The 15,386-nt window shown below is 51.0% G+C and overlaps 11 protein-coding genes across 11 annotated transcripts; 4 read left to right on the plus strand and 7 right to left on the minus strand.

Annotated features, from left to right (window-relative positions):
- Positions 1 to 26: 26 nt before the first annotated feature.
- Positions 27 to 1,319, plus strand: B9G98_01584 (Meiosis-specific APC/C activator protein AMA1; the record flags this gene model as incomplete). The annotated part of the gene is made up of 1 exon (XM_024808142.1): positions 27 to 1,319. One exon carries the CDS (start codon positions 27 to 29, stop codon positions 1,317 to 1,319), a length of 1,293 nt encoding a protein of 430 aa, XP_024663910.1.
- A 13-nt stretch (positions 1,320 to 1,332) lies between these two features.
- B9G98_01585 (Maintenance of telomere capping protein 6) lies at positions 1,333 to 2,886 on the minus strand (the record flags this gene model as incomplete). The annotated part of the gene is made up of 1 exon (XM_024808143.1): positions 1,333 to 2,886. One exon carries the CDS (start codon positions 2,884 to 2,886, stop codon positions 1,333 to 1,335), a length of 1,554 nt encoding a protein of 517 aa, XP_024663911.1.
- Positions 2,887 to 2,973: 87 nt separating this feature from the next.
- B9G98_01586 (Dol-P-Glc:Glc(2)Man(9)GlcNAc(2)-PP-Dol alpha-1,2-glucosyltransferase) lies at positions 2,974 to 4,206 on the plus strand (the record flags this gene model as incomplete). The annotated part of the gene is made up of 1 exon (XM_024808144.1): positions 2,974 to 4,206. One exon carries the CDS (start codon positions 2,974 to 2,976, stop codon positions 4,204 to 4,206), a length of 1,233 nt encoding a protein of 410 aa, XP_024663912.1.
- Positions 4,207 to 4,219: 13 nt separating this feature from the next.
- On the minus strand, positions 4,220 to 5,671 carry B9G98_01587 (KNR4/SMI1; the record flags this gene model as incomplete). Its single annotated transcript, XM_024808145.1, has 1 exon — positions 4,220 to 5,671. One exon carries the CDS (start codon positions 5,669 to 5,671, stop codon positions 4,220 to 4,222), a length of 1,452 nt encoding a protein of 483 aa, XP_024663913.1.
- A 763-nt stretch (positions 5,672 to 6,434) lies between these two features.
- Positions 6,435 to 6,878, minus strand: B9G98_01588 (40S ribosomal protein S19-A; the record flags this gene model as incomplete). Its single annotated transcript, XM_024808146.1, has 1 exon — positions 6,435 to 6,878. One exon carries the CDS (start codon positions 6,876 to 6,878, stop codon positions 6,435 to 6,437), a length of 444 nt encoding a protein of 147 aa, XP_024663914.1.
- A 183-nt stretch (positions 6,879 to 7,061) lies between these two features.
- B9G98_01589 (Prohibitin-2) lies at positions 7,062 to 7,979 on the plus strand (the record flags this gene model as incomplete). The annotated part of the gene is made up of 1 exon (XM_024808147.1): positions 7,062 to 7,979. One exon carries the CDS (start codon positions 7,062 to 7,064, stop codon positions 7,977 to 7,979), a length of 918 nt encoding a protein of 305 aa, XP_024663915.1.
- Positions 7,980 to 7,990: 11 nt separating this feature from the next.
- Positions 7,991 to 8,565, minus strand: B9G98_01590 (putative prefoldin subunit 3; the record flags this gene model as incomplete). The annotated part of the gene is made up of 2 exons (XM_024808148.1): positions 7,991 to 8,513; positions 8,552 to 8,565. 2 exons carry the CDS (start codon positions 8,563 to 8,565, stop codon positions 7,991 to 7,993), a joined length of 537 nt encoding a protein of 178 aa, XP_024663916.1.
- Positions 8,566 to 8,800: 235 nt separating this feature from the next.
- On the plus strand, positions 8,801 to 9,403 carry B9G98_01591 (60S ribosomal protein L18-B; the record flags this gene model as incomplete). The annotated part of the gene is made up of 1 exon (XM_024808149.1): positions 8,801 to 9,403. The coding sequence occupies one exon, from the start codon at positions 8,801 to 8,803 to the stop codon at positions 9,401 to 9,403; it is 603 nt and encodes a 200-aa protein (XP_024663917.1).
- A 105-nt stretch (positions 9,404 to 9,508) lies between these two features.
- On the minus strand, positions 9,509 to 10,621 carry B9G98_01592 (hypothetical protein; the record flags this gene model as incomplete). Its single annotated transcript, XM_024808150.1, has 1 exon — positions 9,509 to 10,621. The coding sequence occupies one exon, from the start codon at positions 10,619 to 10,621 to the stop codon at positions 9,509 to 9,511; it is 1,113 nt and encodes a 370-aa protein (XP_024663918.1).
- Positions 10,622 to 10,652: 31 nt separating this feature from the next.
- Positions 10,653 to 12,323, minus strand: B9G98_01593 (3-phytase A; the record flags this gene model as incomplete). The annotated part of the gene is made up of 1 exon (XM_024808151.1): positions 10,653 to 12,323. The coding sequence occupies one exon, from the start codon at positions 12,321 to 12,323 to the stop codon at positions 10,653 to 10,655; it is 1,671 nt and encodes a 556-aa protein (XP_024663919.1).
- Positions 12,324 to 14,877: 2,554 nt separating this feature from the next.
- On the minus strand, positions 14,878 to 15,306 carry B9G98_01594 (40S ribosomal protein S14; the record flags this gene model as incomplete). The annotated part of the gene is made up of 1 exon (XM_024808152.1): positions 14,878 to 15,306. One exon carries the CDS (start codon positions 15,304 to 15,306, stop codon positions 14,878 to 14,880), a length of 429 nt encoding a protein of 142 aa, XP_024663920.1.
- Positions 15,307 to 15,386: the final 80 nt, after the last annotated feature.

Genomic DNA, 15,386 nt, shown 5'->3' on the forward strand with positions numbered 1-15,386 from the left:
CCACGGCCTCCATTGTTGTGTTCCCAATGGACCGCTTCATCACCTCGAGGACTCCAACTCTGCAGCACGAGTCCGTGCAAAACATCGAGCTGGCGCAGGCACTGGGTATCTCTTTATCAAACCATTCGAGCCCGACAGCGCGTCCACGCTCTCCACCAAAGGCTTCCTCGCTTGCGCCCCCTGATTCGCCCCGTACACCAACCCGCGCATCCTTGGCACCCAGAAGACGACTAGCATTACTTCGAGATTCGCCCGCGCTCTTTGCTGATTCTCCCTCGCGTGCACCGCCAAACTCACCTCTTCAACCTAGCAGGCGTGTCCATTCATTGTTTCGAGTAGACGCGTATGGGCTGCGAGATGATTTTTATTCAACCCTATTGGCGTATGACCCCGTTAACGATATCTATGCCATGGGGATAGATAACTCCGTTAGATTGTGGAGCGCTCAGTTTGGGCAGGAACCTGTTATGCTTCCGCACTCATATGGTGCTGTGCTTTGCTTGGCGATCTCGTCTACAGGAATCCTTGCTGTGGCCTATGCGAACGGTATGGTCTGTATATACAACGCAATGTTACATTTGTTTATTGGGCGTCACACAGTTTGTAGCCCCATGACTTGTTTGGCATGGCCAGCTACCGGCAGTGATGTTCTATATCTCGGGAGCACCAAAGGTCACCTAGTTATGTTCAAGCTCAAGAATGTCAATGGACACCTCACATTCAAATCGGTACTAATGGGCTTCAAACATCGCGCTCAAATCTGCAGTATTACCCTCAACCCCACCGGAACGTATCTATCAGTTGGAGCCAACGACGGTTTGACATCGGCCTGGGAAGTTTTGCCAGATCAAACTGTAAAATTTTTGTACTGGGCACCTCATAAAACGGCGGTTCGAGCCATAGCATTCTGCCCCTGGGCGCCTTATCTTGTCGCAACAGGAGGTGGACGCCAAGACCAGCGCGTGCGTATATGGGACATTCGTGATGGTAACTCAATGCTGTATGATTTCAAAGTAGGTGGCCAGGTAACTGCACTTGTGTGGCTGGCAAAATGGGAACTATTTGTTGGGCTCGGTCATGGCCAAGTTCCAAGAAGCAGACTGATAGGTGCTGTTTTTTCTTTGCCTAGCTGTCAGTTGGTTGAAGAGATTCAGGGTTGTAACTCGCGGACGTTGATAGCTGTACCTGCTCTCCCTCACGGTGTTTGCTGTGCATTAAGTGGAAGAAAGCTCATGATGTTCCAATGGAAGCCAGACGAAAACCCCTGCGGTGTGTCCAACATTATTGCAGCACCTACAAACGATCCAGTCATCAGATAAATAAAAATTAATGCTATGTGGGTACTCCATCGGGCGCGGCTGATTGTTGTTGCCGTCTTCTTTTACCACTGGGATTCGAAATGAGAGGAAAACGCATACGCTCCCATTCCAAGTATATCATAGCAGTGAGCAAGCAAACAGAGATAGTCGCCGTTACAACAATAAGAGCAACACCGTTTCTACTGCTCTGAATGATATTATACGGGCAAGCAGCACGTACGCCGCCGGTGACCCAGCAGTTTGGTAGAGATAGCGAATTAACATCGACCCAAGCAGCATCGATACCATGCGACATCAAGCTATTTCTTGCAGCCCGCGCTTCTAGAGCGGTACGTGGTGCATCAAAGAAGTAGTCTTGTGGGCAGTCAGCATCAAAGTACGTGTGGCCGCTATCTGAAGGAGTCCAGTCGAATGGGTTATCACGATGGCGGCAGAGGACGGTGTACTGCTCTAAACAATTACCGACAATCCATCCAGACGTAGTTTGTAATGCACAGCAGAGAATTTCGTTCAGTTTCATCATATCTTTTCGATCCAGTTCTGTTTGAATTGAAGGCTGACCTGCGGCCCAGCCCCAAGTGTAATCTTCGTATAAGTTGACCAGTGTGCTTCCATTTGTAGTGAAATTCAACACTGGAGAGAATGCTAACTCCGTGGCTGATGCGTATTCCAAATTCGGATTGAAACCAGAAATGGCAGCAGAAGCGAAACTCAACTCTGACTGAGCAACGTAATTTTGGCCAGATGTGAATTCATTTGGAATCTCGTCGTATTGGTATAGGTACTCGTATCGGAACGATTTGTTGAGAAACACGTAGTTAGGATCAAGGTCGACGGCAGACGTGCTCCCATTGAACGTATCGACAATCGCCGCGACCATGATCCGCCGATGTAAATTCAAAAGAATAACGTCCAAAGATGGCCATCGTTCAGTACGATTTCTTCCGAAAACGCTTTGATCTGTGACTTCATTGGTGTTTCGGGAATTCTCGAGGTCTAGGGGTGAAAAGACCATTCTGCCAAGGTTCGCAGTGAGAGTCTGATTCAAAGACGAGTCCCCAGGAGCATTCGAGTAGCCAGTAGCATTCTTAGAAAGTGGCAACGGTAACTCACGAAGCCGCAAGGACAATCGTAGCAAATGGGCGGCAACGTTGGTGTTACTGAGGCCAATATACTCATTGATAGTGGAAAGCAGCTCTCCGAACGTCACCTCTGGTTCGCAAACCGTTTTTAATGCACTTCCTGTCAAGTTGTATGTCAAGTTGGGTGAAACATAACCATCTGGAAACGGCAATGGGCACAACTGCCATTGCGAGTTTCTCCTGTCGTAGTACACATCAACGAACAAGTTGAAAAAGCCTGCGTCCATATAAGAGAGAATAGTAGTCAATGCATCTTGTGTGTATCCTAGTTCCTTGAACACTGCGATGTTGAGGTCAAATCCAGGTGTATAGATCTGATCAACGGAAGAGTAGTATGAAATATCGCGCTGAGAGAGTCTAACGATAGCTGTGCGCTCTGACATCTCATAACATAGTGATCCCTGTACTGCGCATCCGACCGGCATGCTCTGGATATGCCAGCGATTCGAGCTTTATACTCGGGATGAAGGGCCTTTTAAAGTGCGAGCAGCTCGCGGAATGTGTCAGCCAAAATGCTGAGCAGAGCGCTATGTGTGGGGCTGGTAGCTACTGCTTGCTATGCGGTCGGAAAGGCAATTCCTGAGCCGTATATGGACGAGATATTTCACATACCCCAGGCTCAAAGGTACTTTTTGGGAAATTTCAAGGCCTGGGACCCCAAGATCACCACCCCGCCGGGGCTTTACTATGTCGGCTATATTGCCTCGCAAGCTGTGCAGAGTGCGTCGGTCCCTGTTTTACGGTCAGTTAATGGAATTGGTTTATTTTTAGGCGCTCATTTGGTTTCTAATATCTTAGAGCGGCGCGATCTGTTTTATTTGCTCATGACTTTTCCATTGCTCGCGTTCTATGCTCCTCTGTACTACACAGATGTCTGGGCCAGTATGGTGGCTTTAATTGGTATCAGCTTCACCCTTCGGGGGCGGCACTTTTGTAGTGCATTTGCTCTACTTTTTTCCTTGCTTTTCCGCCAAACGAATGTTGTTTGGGCGATGTTTGCCGGTGCCCTAGCCGTTTCGGGAGTTAGAATGCCCAAACGTGCGAGCCAACGGGATGATCTGGTATCTCAACTTTGGGAGTGTGTTGACAGCCTTCAGCAGCCCTCCAGGTATCTCCCTTACTTTTGTGTTGGGCTGCTCTTCGCCGCGTTTGTCAAAGTAAACGGTGGAATCACTCTTGGCGATGCAGATAACCACACGGTGAGCTTCAACCTACCGCAGTTGTTTTATTTTGCTCTGTTTTTGGCGTTCTTCTCGGTTCCCCTGATCCTGACCAACCCTTGGCCTCGTTCTTATCTCAAGCGGCTGGGCTCAACGGTCGGACTAGTTTTCTCTGCCATTGAGGCTGCACTGATCGGCTTGACTGTGGAGAAATGCACAATTGTCCACCCCTTTGTGCTGGCGGATAACCGCCACTACGTTTTTTATTTATGGCGAAGGATCTTGCACCCACCCCAAGCTGCCTCGCTACAGTTCGCCATTGTGCCGGTATACCAGGCTTGTCTGGCGTGGTTGCGGTATAACCTATCTGCCCGTGTTGAGCATATTGCTTACTGGGGCGCAGCACTGCTGGCCTTGATTCCGTCGCCGCTTCTTGAGCCGCGATACTACGCCATGCCTTACTTGGTCTGGCGGATTGTTCTCGTTCCCAAACGGGTTATGCTTTATGAAGTCTTGTGGTACATTACGATCGACATTATAACTTGGACGGTGTTTTGCCGAAGTAGCACGCACTTTATGTGGTAATGAATATAGATAATTACGCAGTCTTCTTACCCCGCTTCTTTTTGCTTTTCTTGGGTTTAGTGTCCTTCTCGACATCGTCTAATGAGACCTCGACAGTGTCTTCATCTGCTCCGGAAGCAGCCTGTTCATCAGCTTCGGGTTCCGTCTCGGGTTCAGCTTCGGGTTCAGCTTCGGGTTCAGCCTCGGGTTCAGCTTCGGGTTCAGCTTCCGGCTCTGCTTCCGGCTCTGCTTCCGGCTCTGCTTCCGGCTCTGCTTCCGGCTCTGCTTCCGGCTCTGCCTCGGGTTCGGCCTTATCCTTCGATGATGGTGCAGCACTCGCTGATGGCGTGGGTTCGTCCATAGGCTCAGGATTGACCTCCTCCAGCGAGAGGTCTGCAACCTCGGGCATGGGTGTCATTTTTATAACAGTCTCTTCAGTGGTCTCCGCCAAGTTTATCTGACTGCCAGCAGGCGAGATTAGCGCCGGAGTAGATGCAGTGGACCGCTCCTGAGGGGTGGAAGCAGCAGGCTTTGTGCGGCGATATTGACGCTCGATGCGGGACCTCAGAACAGTAAAGTAGGAGGTCAGTCTGCCAGTGGGCAGACGGTAAGCGAAAACTGCCTCTTCAATATCCTCGTCAATAAAGCTGTTTCCAGACTCGAGGTCGGTAGCGAACTGGTCTAAGAAATGTCCCCAAGACTCTGCAACAACATACTTGGTATCGAAATCGCGGCCAAATAGAATGACTTGGCCAACGCGACCTTTGGGGCCTGGAGCAAGATCCACGCCGATGTTGTTGCCGCAGAAATCTTTCGCCAATGGGATCCAGCCCGGATGTGCGTAGACAGCCTGTACACTGTCTGCGGGCACCGAGGACTGACGCTCTGCCCACTCTGAGCGGGCAGTGCGGGGCTTGCCCGCGGCTGCACGGCTCTTCAAGTCATTAATTCTAACAGCAGTGTTACGCCAGACGGACCACTCTTCAGATAGAGACTCGATATCCAGCAAGGTGATGCCAAAAAGCAATCCAGTAGGCCGGCCCCCTCGCTCCTGACCATCATGAACCAGATAAGACTCACGGACATCAGGAGGAAGACGGCAATCAAGGTCATGTTCAAGCTCATCGAGATCATTGTTTGTGGCAGGATACTGCAGCTGGTCAAACAGCTCAGCATAGTTTTGCTCAATCCACTTGTCAATCCGCTCCCACGCGATGGTAGGTGCGGGCACGGCAGACATATCGTAGTCGGCCATAGGAATATCGCCAGGCGTCGCGCCACTGTTCAGCTGCTCAGAACGGCTGCCCTGTTGGTAGCCAGCAACGCGCTGGCCGGCAGCGCGTGGGTATGAGGGGTATTGTGTGTTGAGGGGCTGCTCTTGGTCCCGCGACGTGTTGGAGGGCCGTGACGGATCGTAACTTGCATAGTGGTCGCTCGTCGTTACAGAGTGCAAATAATCTTTGATATTTGCAAAGAAGTTGTTCATCTTGTGAATGAAAAGTAGATGTGCGTTAAGGAACTGTGCTCAGGCTTACCAAAGGGATGGGACGTGCTCATGACTAATCAGGTGATGTGCTTTTATGCGGTGCTCGGATCGGTGGGCAGACGCAACCGTGAGTTCGAGTTAAAGTTCTAAGCTGCGGATTTTTCTGACAGGGGAGTAAAGATCAAGCGCATTTTGGGGGTCCCGGCCTGTGGATTGTCGACCCCGCGGAACCATTCGAGAATAGACTGTGTTTACACGCCTTCAAGCAGCAGCGCATTGGCAGAGTGTTTATCAGTGAATCAGTAAGTCATAGTCTCTCTTCTTGTATATTTTCTGTTCTCCGAGCCTCGACCCAAGCAATCGGGCGAAGATCGACTGGGCTGATTGCTCGTTGATATGTTGCCTAATTAGGCCGTGCATGTATACTTAACCTTCTCACCTAGGATCGCTTCTCACATCCAGACCAATGCAAACCCCGGCACGATTAACATCACAGAAACTACAAGTTCAATCACCCACAGACATGCTAATGTCTCCTTGTAGCGCCAAGCTCAAGAGCAGACAACTGCACAAGGCACCGATGCCGGTATTTGCGCCCAAGAAACTAGGCGCAAGGAGGTCTCATCTGAACCAGGAGTCCAAAGCACTCTGACCCAGCGACCGGAACAAAAGAATAGGGGGTGCTATATCAAAAGACAGCTCACTACGAACTATAATAGATTTTTTTAAACTCAGACTGCTTAAAAGGGACTATGCATTAAGTTTACTCGTCATCCTCCAAGCTGGCAAGAGTCTGGGCAGCAATACGGTCCAAATCACGCTGGCCAGTGGTGGAAACACGGCGGCCACCGTTGTGGGTCTGCTCAACAATGCCAAGCTTCTCCAGGGCCTGGAGGGCCTTGCGGTTGATGGAGCCAGAAGCATCCTTGTGGTGCGAGGGGCGGTTGCCACGGTTGACGGTGGAGCCGTAACGCTTGTTCAAACGGCCGACACCGATATCCTTGCGGATGTAGATGTGGCGGGCGATGGAGGCGCTGCGCTTGTAGAACCAGGACTCAGAGTCCTGGGGAGGGAGCTCCTTGCCAGCAGAGGTCTTGACGACCTCAACATAACCAGGGACCTCGAGCTTACCCTGGCGCTGCAGGAAGGCAGCGTAGGCATTAATGAAATCCTGAGCAGGAACGTCACGAACAGTCACGCCAGGCATTGGTGATACAGGGAAGGTGTCGAGTGCTCGAGTATATTGAATGGGTGAAGAGTTACCTACGCCCTAAGCCCTAACTGGGCTGAAGATAGATTAGGGTTTACTCTACATACAACCCGTACCCTACAACGAGTCGCTCAGGCCGTGGAGCTCAGCAGGCTCAGAGCTCTCATCCGGTGCTTTGTCATGTCAAATCAGCAACGAGAAGCGTGGCAACGGTTCGTTCGTCAGGTCCAGCAGGCCGCTCAGCAGGGTGGCTCCGCTGGCGGTGGACGTAAAGGTGGAAGCCCATTTGCTGCTTTTGCCGGCCTAGGTGGCCTTCTGCTTCTGGGTGGCGGTGCTGTGCTCCTTAACTCCGCGCTCTTCAACGTGGAGGGTGGACACAGAGCTATCATCTATTCGCGTCTCGGTGGAATCCAGCCCCAGCTGTACAACGAAGGTACTCACTTTGCTATTCCTTGGCTCCAGCGGCCCATTGATTTCGAAGTCCGCGCCAAGCCCCACAATGTGGCGTCTCTGACTGGCACCAAAGACTTGCAAATGGTCAACATCACCTGCCGTGTTCTTGGTCGACCTCGCATTGAATCGCTCGCCACCATTTACCGCACTCTTGGCCAGGACTACGACCAAGTTGTTCTGCCCTCGCTGGTCAACGAGGTGCTCAAGGCGGTTGTTGCCCAATTCAACGCCTCGCAACTGATCACCCAGCGCGAGAAGGTCTCGAGATTGGTCCGTGAAAGTCTCGTGAAGCGTGCGGCCAAGTTCAATATGCTGCTTGACGATGTTTCGCTCACCCAGATGTCGTTCAGTCCCGAGTTCACTGCTGCCGTCGAGGCCAAGCAGATCGCCCAGCAGGACGCTCTTCGTGCCGCATTCGTTGTTGACCGGGCTCGCCAGGAGAAGCAAAGCACTATTGTGCGTGCTCAGGGTGAGGCCCGCTCTGCGGAGCTCATTGGTGAGGCAGTCAAAAAGAGCCGGGGCTACATTGATCTCAAGCGCATCGACACCGCTCGTGAGATCTCGCAGATCGTCTCCCAGTCCGGTAATCGGGTCATGCTCGATTCCAAAGACCTTCTGCTTAGCGTTGCCGAGGATGTTAAATAATTTGTACAGATCTATTTTGCTGCTAGCTTTCTCTGCTCAACTTGCCAGTTGATAACTCGGGCAGTATTAACCTCCATAGTGGTGATGTTCTCCCGGAGGAACTCCAGATCTTCCTTGCATTGGTCGACGCTACTCATTGCTCCGTCCAGTTTGGATTTTAGTAGCTCCTCGGCTTCAGGAATATTGTACTCCAGCATCACATTGGCGCCTAGCCACAGAAACACCTTGTCGGTGGGGGGCACGGTGGCCTCAGCATAAACGGTGTCATTGAGCTCATACCGGGTATCGAAGGCGTCCTTGCGCTCGGCAAGGAACTTTACCATTTCAAGACTCTTGCGCATATCCGGGATCTTGTCCAGCAGGCCCCGGATTCGGCTCGTCGTCGTCAGCTCCATGAACTGGTACTTTTGGAGACGTTCCTGTAAATTGCGGAGGAGCAGCGTGGCGTCTGCTTCATCGCTTGCGTAGTCACCCACAGACTCAAGAAAAGGTGCCTGTGGGATCCCTCTCGGGTTCGTGTATGCGGGCGCGGGGCTATTGTTAGTGGATTCTTCGATATCGCTTGGACTTACATTTCCTTGGGCATAGTCAGCAGGGAAGCTTGGTGATGGGGGACGACGGGTTCAGGTAGGGGGGAAGGGTGGGTGTGAGACGGACATTTTGGAAAAGAATCTGTAAATTTAGATAAATTGGTTTAAAATAGTTCGTGACTCGCCACGGGATGAAGTGAACAGCACAGACAGAGCGGTCCGCCGCGGCGACCCCCTTCAGTTCACGTGATTCCAGCTAGGGCTTGGCCCTAAACCCATCACAACACAATTATGAGTATCATTTTCCAACTCTGCTCGAAGACCAACCCGACAATGGCTAAGGACCACTTCACCAAACAGCACGCCCGCAGCGGTCACCGCACGGAGCCCAAGTCTCAGAATCCTTACCTGCGTTTGCTCGTGAAGCTCTACCGCTTCCTCGCTCGCCGCACCGAATCTGGCTTCAACAAGGTCATTCTCAAGTCCCTGTTCCTGTCCAAGATCAACCGCCCTCCCGTGTCTCTTTCGGCCATCTCCCGTGCTCTCCAGCAGAAGGGTGCCGAGAACAAGACCGTTGTCGTTGTTGGTACCGTCACCGACGACAACCGTCTCTTCGAGACCCCCAAGGTCACCGTCGCTGCTCTCCGCTTCACCGAGGGTGCCCGTGCCCGCATCCTCAAGGCTGGCGGTGAGGTCCTCACTCTTGATGAGCTTGCCCGCCGTGCCCCCACCGGCCAGAACACTCTTCTGCTCCGTGGCCCCCGCTCCCACCGCGAGGCCGTCCGCCACTTTGGCTTCGGTCCCCACAAGGGTAAGGCTCCTCGCATCATGTCCAAGGGCCGCAAGTTCGAGCGTGCTCGTGGTCGCCGGAAGTCCCGTGCCTTCAAGGTCTAACCGGCTTCTATCTAAGATTTTTAATATCATGTTTGCGTACCGGTAGATAGTAACGCATGCCCCTAAAAAAGGATGTTGTAGCTGAAATGAATATACCTCTCTCTACTACAAATAAGTCACTGTAAAAACCATTGCTGCGCTCTGCTTCACCGCTGCCCACAGCCAGCGGGTTCCGTCCCCGATCCGCCCTCTGGCTTGGCGGTTGATGCCGGCCGAGAGGATTACGAGCAGAATTAACAGGGCATTGATCAATCCATGACGCCGTATGTACTGCTTGAACACGTCTTTCCAGTATTCCAGCAGATTTTGCTGCTGTCTCGTCACTCTACGGGGAGCAGATGGAATCAAAGCCTCGGGCGGGGTCGAGGCTCTGGGCTTCTCTTTGCCCTCCGCCTCTTCAGCTTTGGCTCTCGCCTCATCTGCTTCGAGGGCCTGAACTAATCGTTCGTTTTCGCGTTTTCGTAGCTCTTCGGCCTCAGCTTTCAATCTATCCTGCTCTGCAATGAGCTCCCGCTCGTAGTTCTCGACGTTCGACAGAACTAACTCTCGTTCTGACGCTGTATAAAGCCGGGTGTTGTTTGCAATAACTTCTTTGGCATAATCGGCTTGATTATCGCTAATTAATACCTTTGCGAACATCTCAACAACCTGCTGGATCAACCGAAATTCTGCTTGGGGTAAACCGTCAAGAGACAGCTGCGCCAAATACTCTTCAACGAACGCCTCTGCTTTCTTCAGATCCCCTTCGCGTTTCAGCGTGAGATTGAGAAGTGATAAAATAACACCGGGCGGCACGCTGGGGATACTGCCAAATGCAGTGGCAACCTCGCCCCACAATTCGCCATGTTTGAGCTTCTTGACGAGCTTTGCGCGAGAGTCGTAATAGAATTTCTCGTCTTTCACACGCCCGTACTGCGTATCAATAATTGAAAAGTACAGCGAAAACATCTTCGATAGCGTTTGCCGGGAAATCTGATTTGATGCTAACAGGACCTTCGCCTTGGCCAGCAGTGGCGAGAGCTGCTGGAAACTCTCCTTAACTTCTCTATTCACAAACAACCGCGCTGCATTGTTATACGACTCAGTCGCTAGGGACCGTACCGAGTTAGTTGCCGGCTCCGCCATTTCCCCCGCAATTACAGTCGACCAGTCGATAAGGTAAGCCGAGGGTATGTGCTCGCCGCTCGTGAGCATATGCCGAGCACCGGGTCCGAGCATGGTCAATAGTTTATAAGTTTACTCTAGTTAATTAATCGAACTTGGGGGTTTCCCAGTCGTGCTCGGCGTAGCAGACGTCTTCAAAATCAATTGAGCTGATAGCACTTTCGAGACTCTTGATAAAGTCCGCGAGCGAGCACAAACCACTCGAGTCATTGGAGCAGTACTTGAGATCACCCAGGTTGAGTACTCTATCGTTCAGTTTCAGACGCACCATATCGCTCTTGTCACAGCTGAGAATTTCAACATAAAGACGAGCACCAAATGGGGTGAGCCTGGACAAAATAAACTGCCTGGGCACCTTGATCTTCTTGGGCGAGAGATCCTTTTTGATCCACTCGAACTGAAGCGCGGAAAGCACCGAGACAATGACACTGTCATGAGTGAAATCAGCATAGAACGGCTGGTCAAGAGGGAACGTAGACTCGGCGCTCGTCAATGTAGTGTTTACACCATTGTGACTCTCCGAGATGAGCTGACGGGTCAAACGAGCGTGCAGCTCTTCGAGCCATGCTAGTCCTGTTGCAGGACCGACGTGACTGCCCCAACCACTTTCACCGTAAAACATGAGATCCAGGTGGTACTCGAATCCACGCCATTCTGTTTCAGTGAACAGCTCGCAGAAGGGCGACGAGCCATAGGCCGCTGTCTCAAACGTGCAGAGATCCTGGAAGGCAAGTGCATCACGAGGCCCAAAATCTTCATACCCAGGAAGCAAGGTTTGGAGCCGTTTGGCAGCATCCTTCAAGTAATGATCAACCCACTTCCACTTACGTTTCGAGCCTGACTCGGCGTTCTTGGCTTCGGCATTTGGGCACGCAAAGTACCCTGCCAAAGAGTTGTTGTATCCCATCTCTTCAACCTGAAGAACTAGATCGTACTCTTTGCGGGTATCTGGGTCAGTAGCGGGATGACCATAAGTACCAAAGAACCCAGCTGCCCACGCCCTGGCAGACTCCTCGATCCGATACTGAGTGGTGGCTCTCAGCAAAGGCTTGGGACGCGAAGAGCCGTCTGGGAACTTGTTGAGGCCTGAACTCCAAGAAGTATTGCTGGTGTTGTACAGTAGTTGGCCGTGCGAACCCCAGAACTTGCTCCCTGAGGTAAATAGTGTAGCAACGCCGGCGGAAACCAGGAGCTCACGTCCCAAAGCATATTCCCAGTCTTTTAACCATGCCAGCTTTTTGTGAGGCTCTTTGCTCATGGCCTTCAATTTCTCTGCAACCACCTCTATCTTATCCGCGGTTCCACCAGCAGGGTACCTATCGCCATGGCGATGCAGGATATGGACCTGCTTGTAGGAGCATGTTTCGGGAAGGGTATGAATTCCCTGCAAACTGTTCTCTGAAATACCATTGAAAGGCTTACCCGTGTCGAAATAGGGAGAGTAGGCTCCCCAGTTTTGCTTCATATTGAACCCACTATCATAAGTACTCCCTGTGTGTACCGCCGTAGCAGGTTGACCACCTTCTGTCTTATTGGTGAAAACAATGGCACCAAAAACTATCATACACATAATTGTCAAACCAGCCACAAAAAGGCGGATCATTTGGGTGTGTTGACGTTCCCCTCGAACTGGTATTTTAGGGGCCCCTTTGGGAGAAGCGCCCATTTCTAGGTTAGAATCATCCACAACAAACTCGTACATTGATCGACCCCGTGGACGGTCAGGACGTGCACTCTGCTCTAGATCGTCCGCCATTCTACTCTGTCTGGGGCGCTGTCGTTGTGAAGACCGCAAATTACATTAGGCAACCATCGCTTACATTGTGAGAGCACGTGCCCACATGAGAGGCATTATAGTTTGATGGGGTTCTGAGAAGATTAGCATCGGCACAAGCCTTGAGACTGTTCGGGGGTCACTATTGTGCTATTTATTTCCAGGAGCCGGCATTTTTAGTTGCTCTGGTGCGCCCGAGCGGGCCGGATTAAATGGCAAGCTAGGGGTTATTTTTCTCTATCAAATAAATACAAGTGCAATTTTAGCACGTTTAAAAGCTCAATTTGGCTACCGGCATCAAACCAGGCCATCTGGGCTCCAAGTTCGGCAATCTCGCTGATTAGGAACAAAACCAAGACCTATGCCAATTTCCTGTTAAACTAGGCAAGGTGGCCGAGCGGTCTAAGGCGTCAGGTTTAGGTTCCCCCTAAAATTAAGTTCCCTGATATCTCCGGATGCGCGAGTTCGAATCTCGTCCTTGTCACCACTATTTTTTTTTGCACTTATTTTTCTGGTGAATCGATTTGGCATGTCCTGCCACAAGAGGCGATGCGAATCTCTCTGGGATCTCCATACGGGTTCTGGTGTTTTCCCGCAGGCCAGACGGGCAGGCAGTTTAAGTACTTTGCCTTAGCGAGCAACTTAGATAATACGCATCCGTCGTTTTATTTGGTTCATAACAAATACTAGATTCAAATAAGGGAACAGGGGGAAAAAAAGAGCACACACGCTTTTTATAATTGACACGGCTCGACTCCTAAACACTCCCCCACCCCTGCCTGGTGTGCTTCGTTCTGCACTTGGGCCATGCTCCAAGCAAATTGGTGTCTCAGACCCGAGAATGCACGTTCGCATGCAGGTTCCGTTTTTTGGCGCAATCAGGCAAATGACATACGCTCATACCACTCCATTAATCGAAATATCAAGCAATTGAATAGACTTTCTGGATTCGAGGGCCTCACATTTCCTTCTTAAATACAGCGTCTTTCATACTTGTGGGCACCAGAATCTCCCAGCCGTAGAGCTCGACGAACATGCTTCCGCAGAAAATATGGACACTCTGTACATTTGCTTTTGCACCAGAATAATAAAAGTGATTGTTCGGCCCATGCACCCAAAGAATTCAATATTTATCCGGAATTTTGTTTCGCGTAGAATTTTCGCAATTCGCGAGCCCCTAGCCTCCTTCTCGAAACGGAAGGTATCTGCGTGATCTCGTCCGGCTGGAAAAAATCATGCATGGCATGCATAAGCCGCTACTCGAAGGGTGTCTAAAAGCAGCGTTCGGCGATAGCTGCACTTAGCGGACAGTGAAATTTCACCTGACCGGATCATATAAATACTTGCATTGGTGATCCGTCGACCCACTCAGCATTTTGCACCAAATCTTTCACCAATATGACTTCCGCTGCCTACTGGTATCTTGTTCCACCACCTGCTATGACCCCCAAAGCCGATAGCGCTCTCACCGCAGTTATGTCCCCACAATGGTCTGCCAGTGCGCACCCCGTTTCGAGCTCGCAAAGTTCCGCTAGCAGCCTTAGACCTATCTTTTCACGGCGTTCTGTGAAATCAAAGCTCCGGCAAATCTTCCACTAAACCGCTGCGCCCATGGCGGCTTTTTAATATTTGTATAATTTATTATGTTGAATTAATGCTTCATTTATGTTTACTTGTGTTTCGCGATTAAGATCACGCAGATTCGACGCTACGTATGCAACCAACTTTTCCTCCGCATGGGGAAATATCAGTGGGGCACGGTTTGGAACGCATACAATGAGGGTGAAAATGTTTTAGATGTGGTAATTTGAGAGCCACGCATAAAATCTAAAACCTGGCTTACGGCCTTGGCAGACGTGAAGCTCTGCTTGGTAGGACTCGAATCTCTAGAGGCATCACAATCTTCAGAGACATTCTTATGTAGGCTCCAAATTACGATGGCTTGTAACGCTCATGCTGGGAGTGAATGGATACGATTAGCCTATTGCTGATCAACATCTAAGTAGGCGATACCGCGCTTGAGGTGGGGGTCTTATTAGTGCTCGGCATGAGATCGAGGATAACGGAGAGCTATGCCTAAAATTACAGTCCGTACACTTCAACACGAATTCCTCTTGAGGAAAGTGTGCTCGGTCTGGCACTGCCAACTTGTTGAGCAAAATGAGCACTGGCAGCGTTCTCCGTATATAGTGTGGCACGTGCATTTTATGCCCAAAATCCTTGAGATTAGCTTAGTCGTCAGCCCCATTGGCCAAATGGTTAAGGCATCCGCCTCCTAAGCGGGAGACTGCGGGTTCGAATCCCGTGTGGGGTGACTTTTTTCGAAAATATTCCGCCTGGGCTAATTTTTTCTTGCCCTTCAAATCTGAAAACAATCTCAGCTTTGAGAACCTCTCGAAATAATATTTCTTTTTTTAATGTATAGTTATTATGGTTTTGTAACTCACGTACGCTTTTGCTAGCTAAACTATTAGCGATAAGTTGTGTATTTTTCCTGGAGGATAACGATCCTGAGCCATACAAAATATAAAGGTAATCACAGACGACGACCACGGCGACCACCCTTGCGACGAGTAGAGTCTGAGGGGACGGGGGTAACGTCCTCGATGCGACCAATGCGGAGACCCGAGCGGGCGAGAGCACGGAGAGCTGCCTGAGCACCAGGGCCAGGGGTCTTGGGGCCAGTACCACCAGTGGCACGGATCTTGAAATGAAGGGCGTTGATGCCAACATCCTTGCACTTGACGGCAACGTCCTGGGCAGCCAACATGGCGGCGTAGGGAGAAGACTCGTCGTGGTCGGCCTTGACCTTCATACCACCGGTGACACGGGCAATGGTCTCACGGCCAGTCAAATCGGTGACGTGGACAAAAGTATCGTTGAAAGAGGCGAAGATACGAGCAACGCCAAAGACGAGCTCTCCCTCACGGGTCTGCAGACCAAGCGTAACGTTCTTGTCGGCCATTGTGTGGATGAGACAATCCTCGAGTGGATAGAGTGATGATAATCGTGAGGGGCGATATAGCCCTAAAGCCCTAACACTAA

The sequence above is a fragment of the Wickerhamiella sorbophila genome, assembly GCF_002251995.1.
Source record: "Wickerhamiella sorbophila strain DS02 chromosome Unknown contig1, whole genome shotgun sequence".
Lineage (NCBI taxonomy): Eukaryota > Fungi > Ascomycota > Dipodascomycetes > Dipodascales > Trichomonascaceae > Wickerhamiella > Wickerhamiella sorbophila.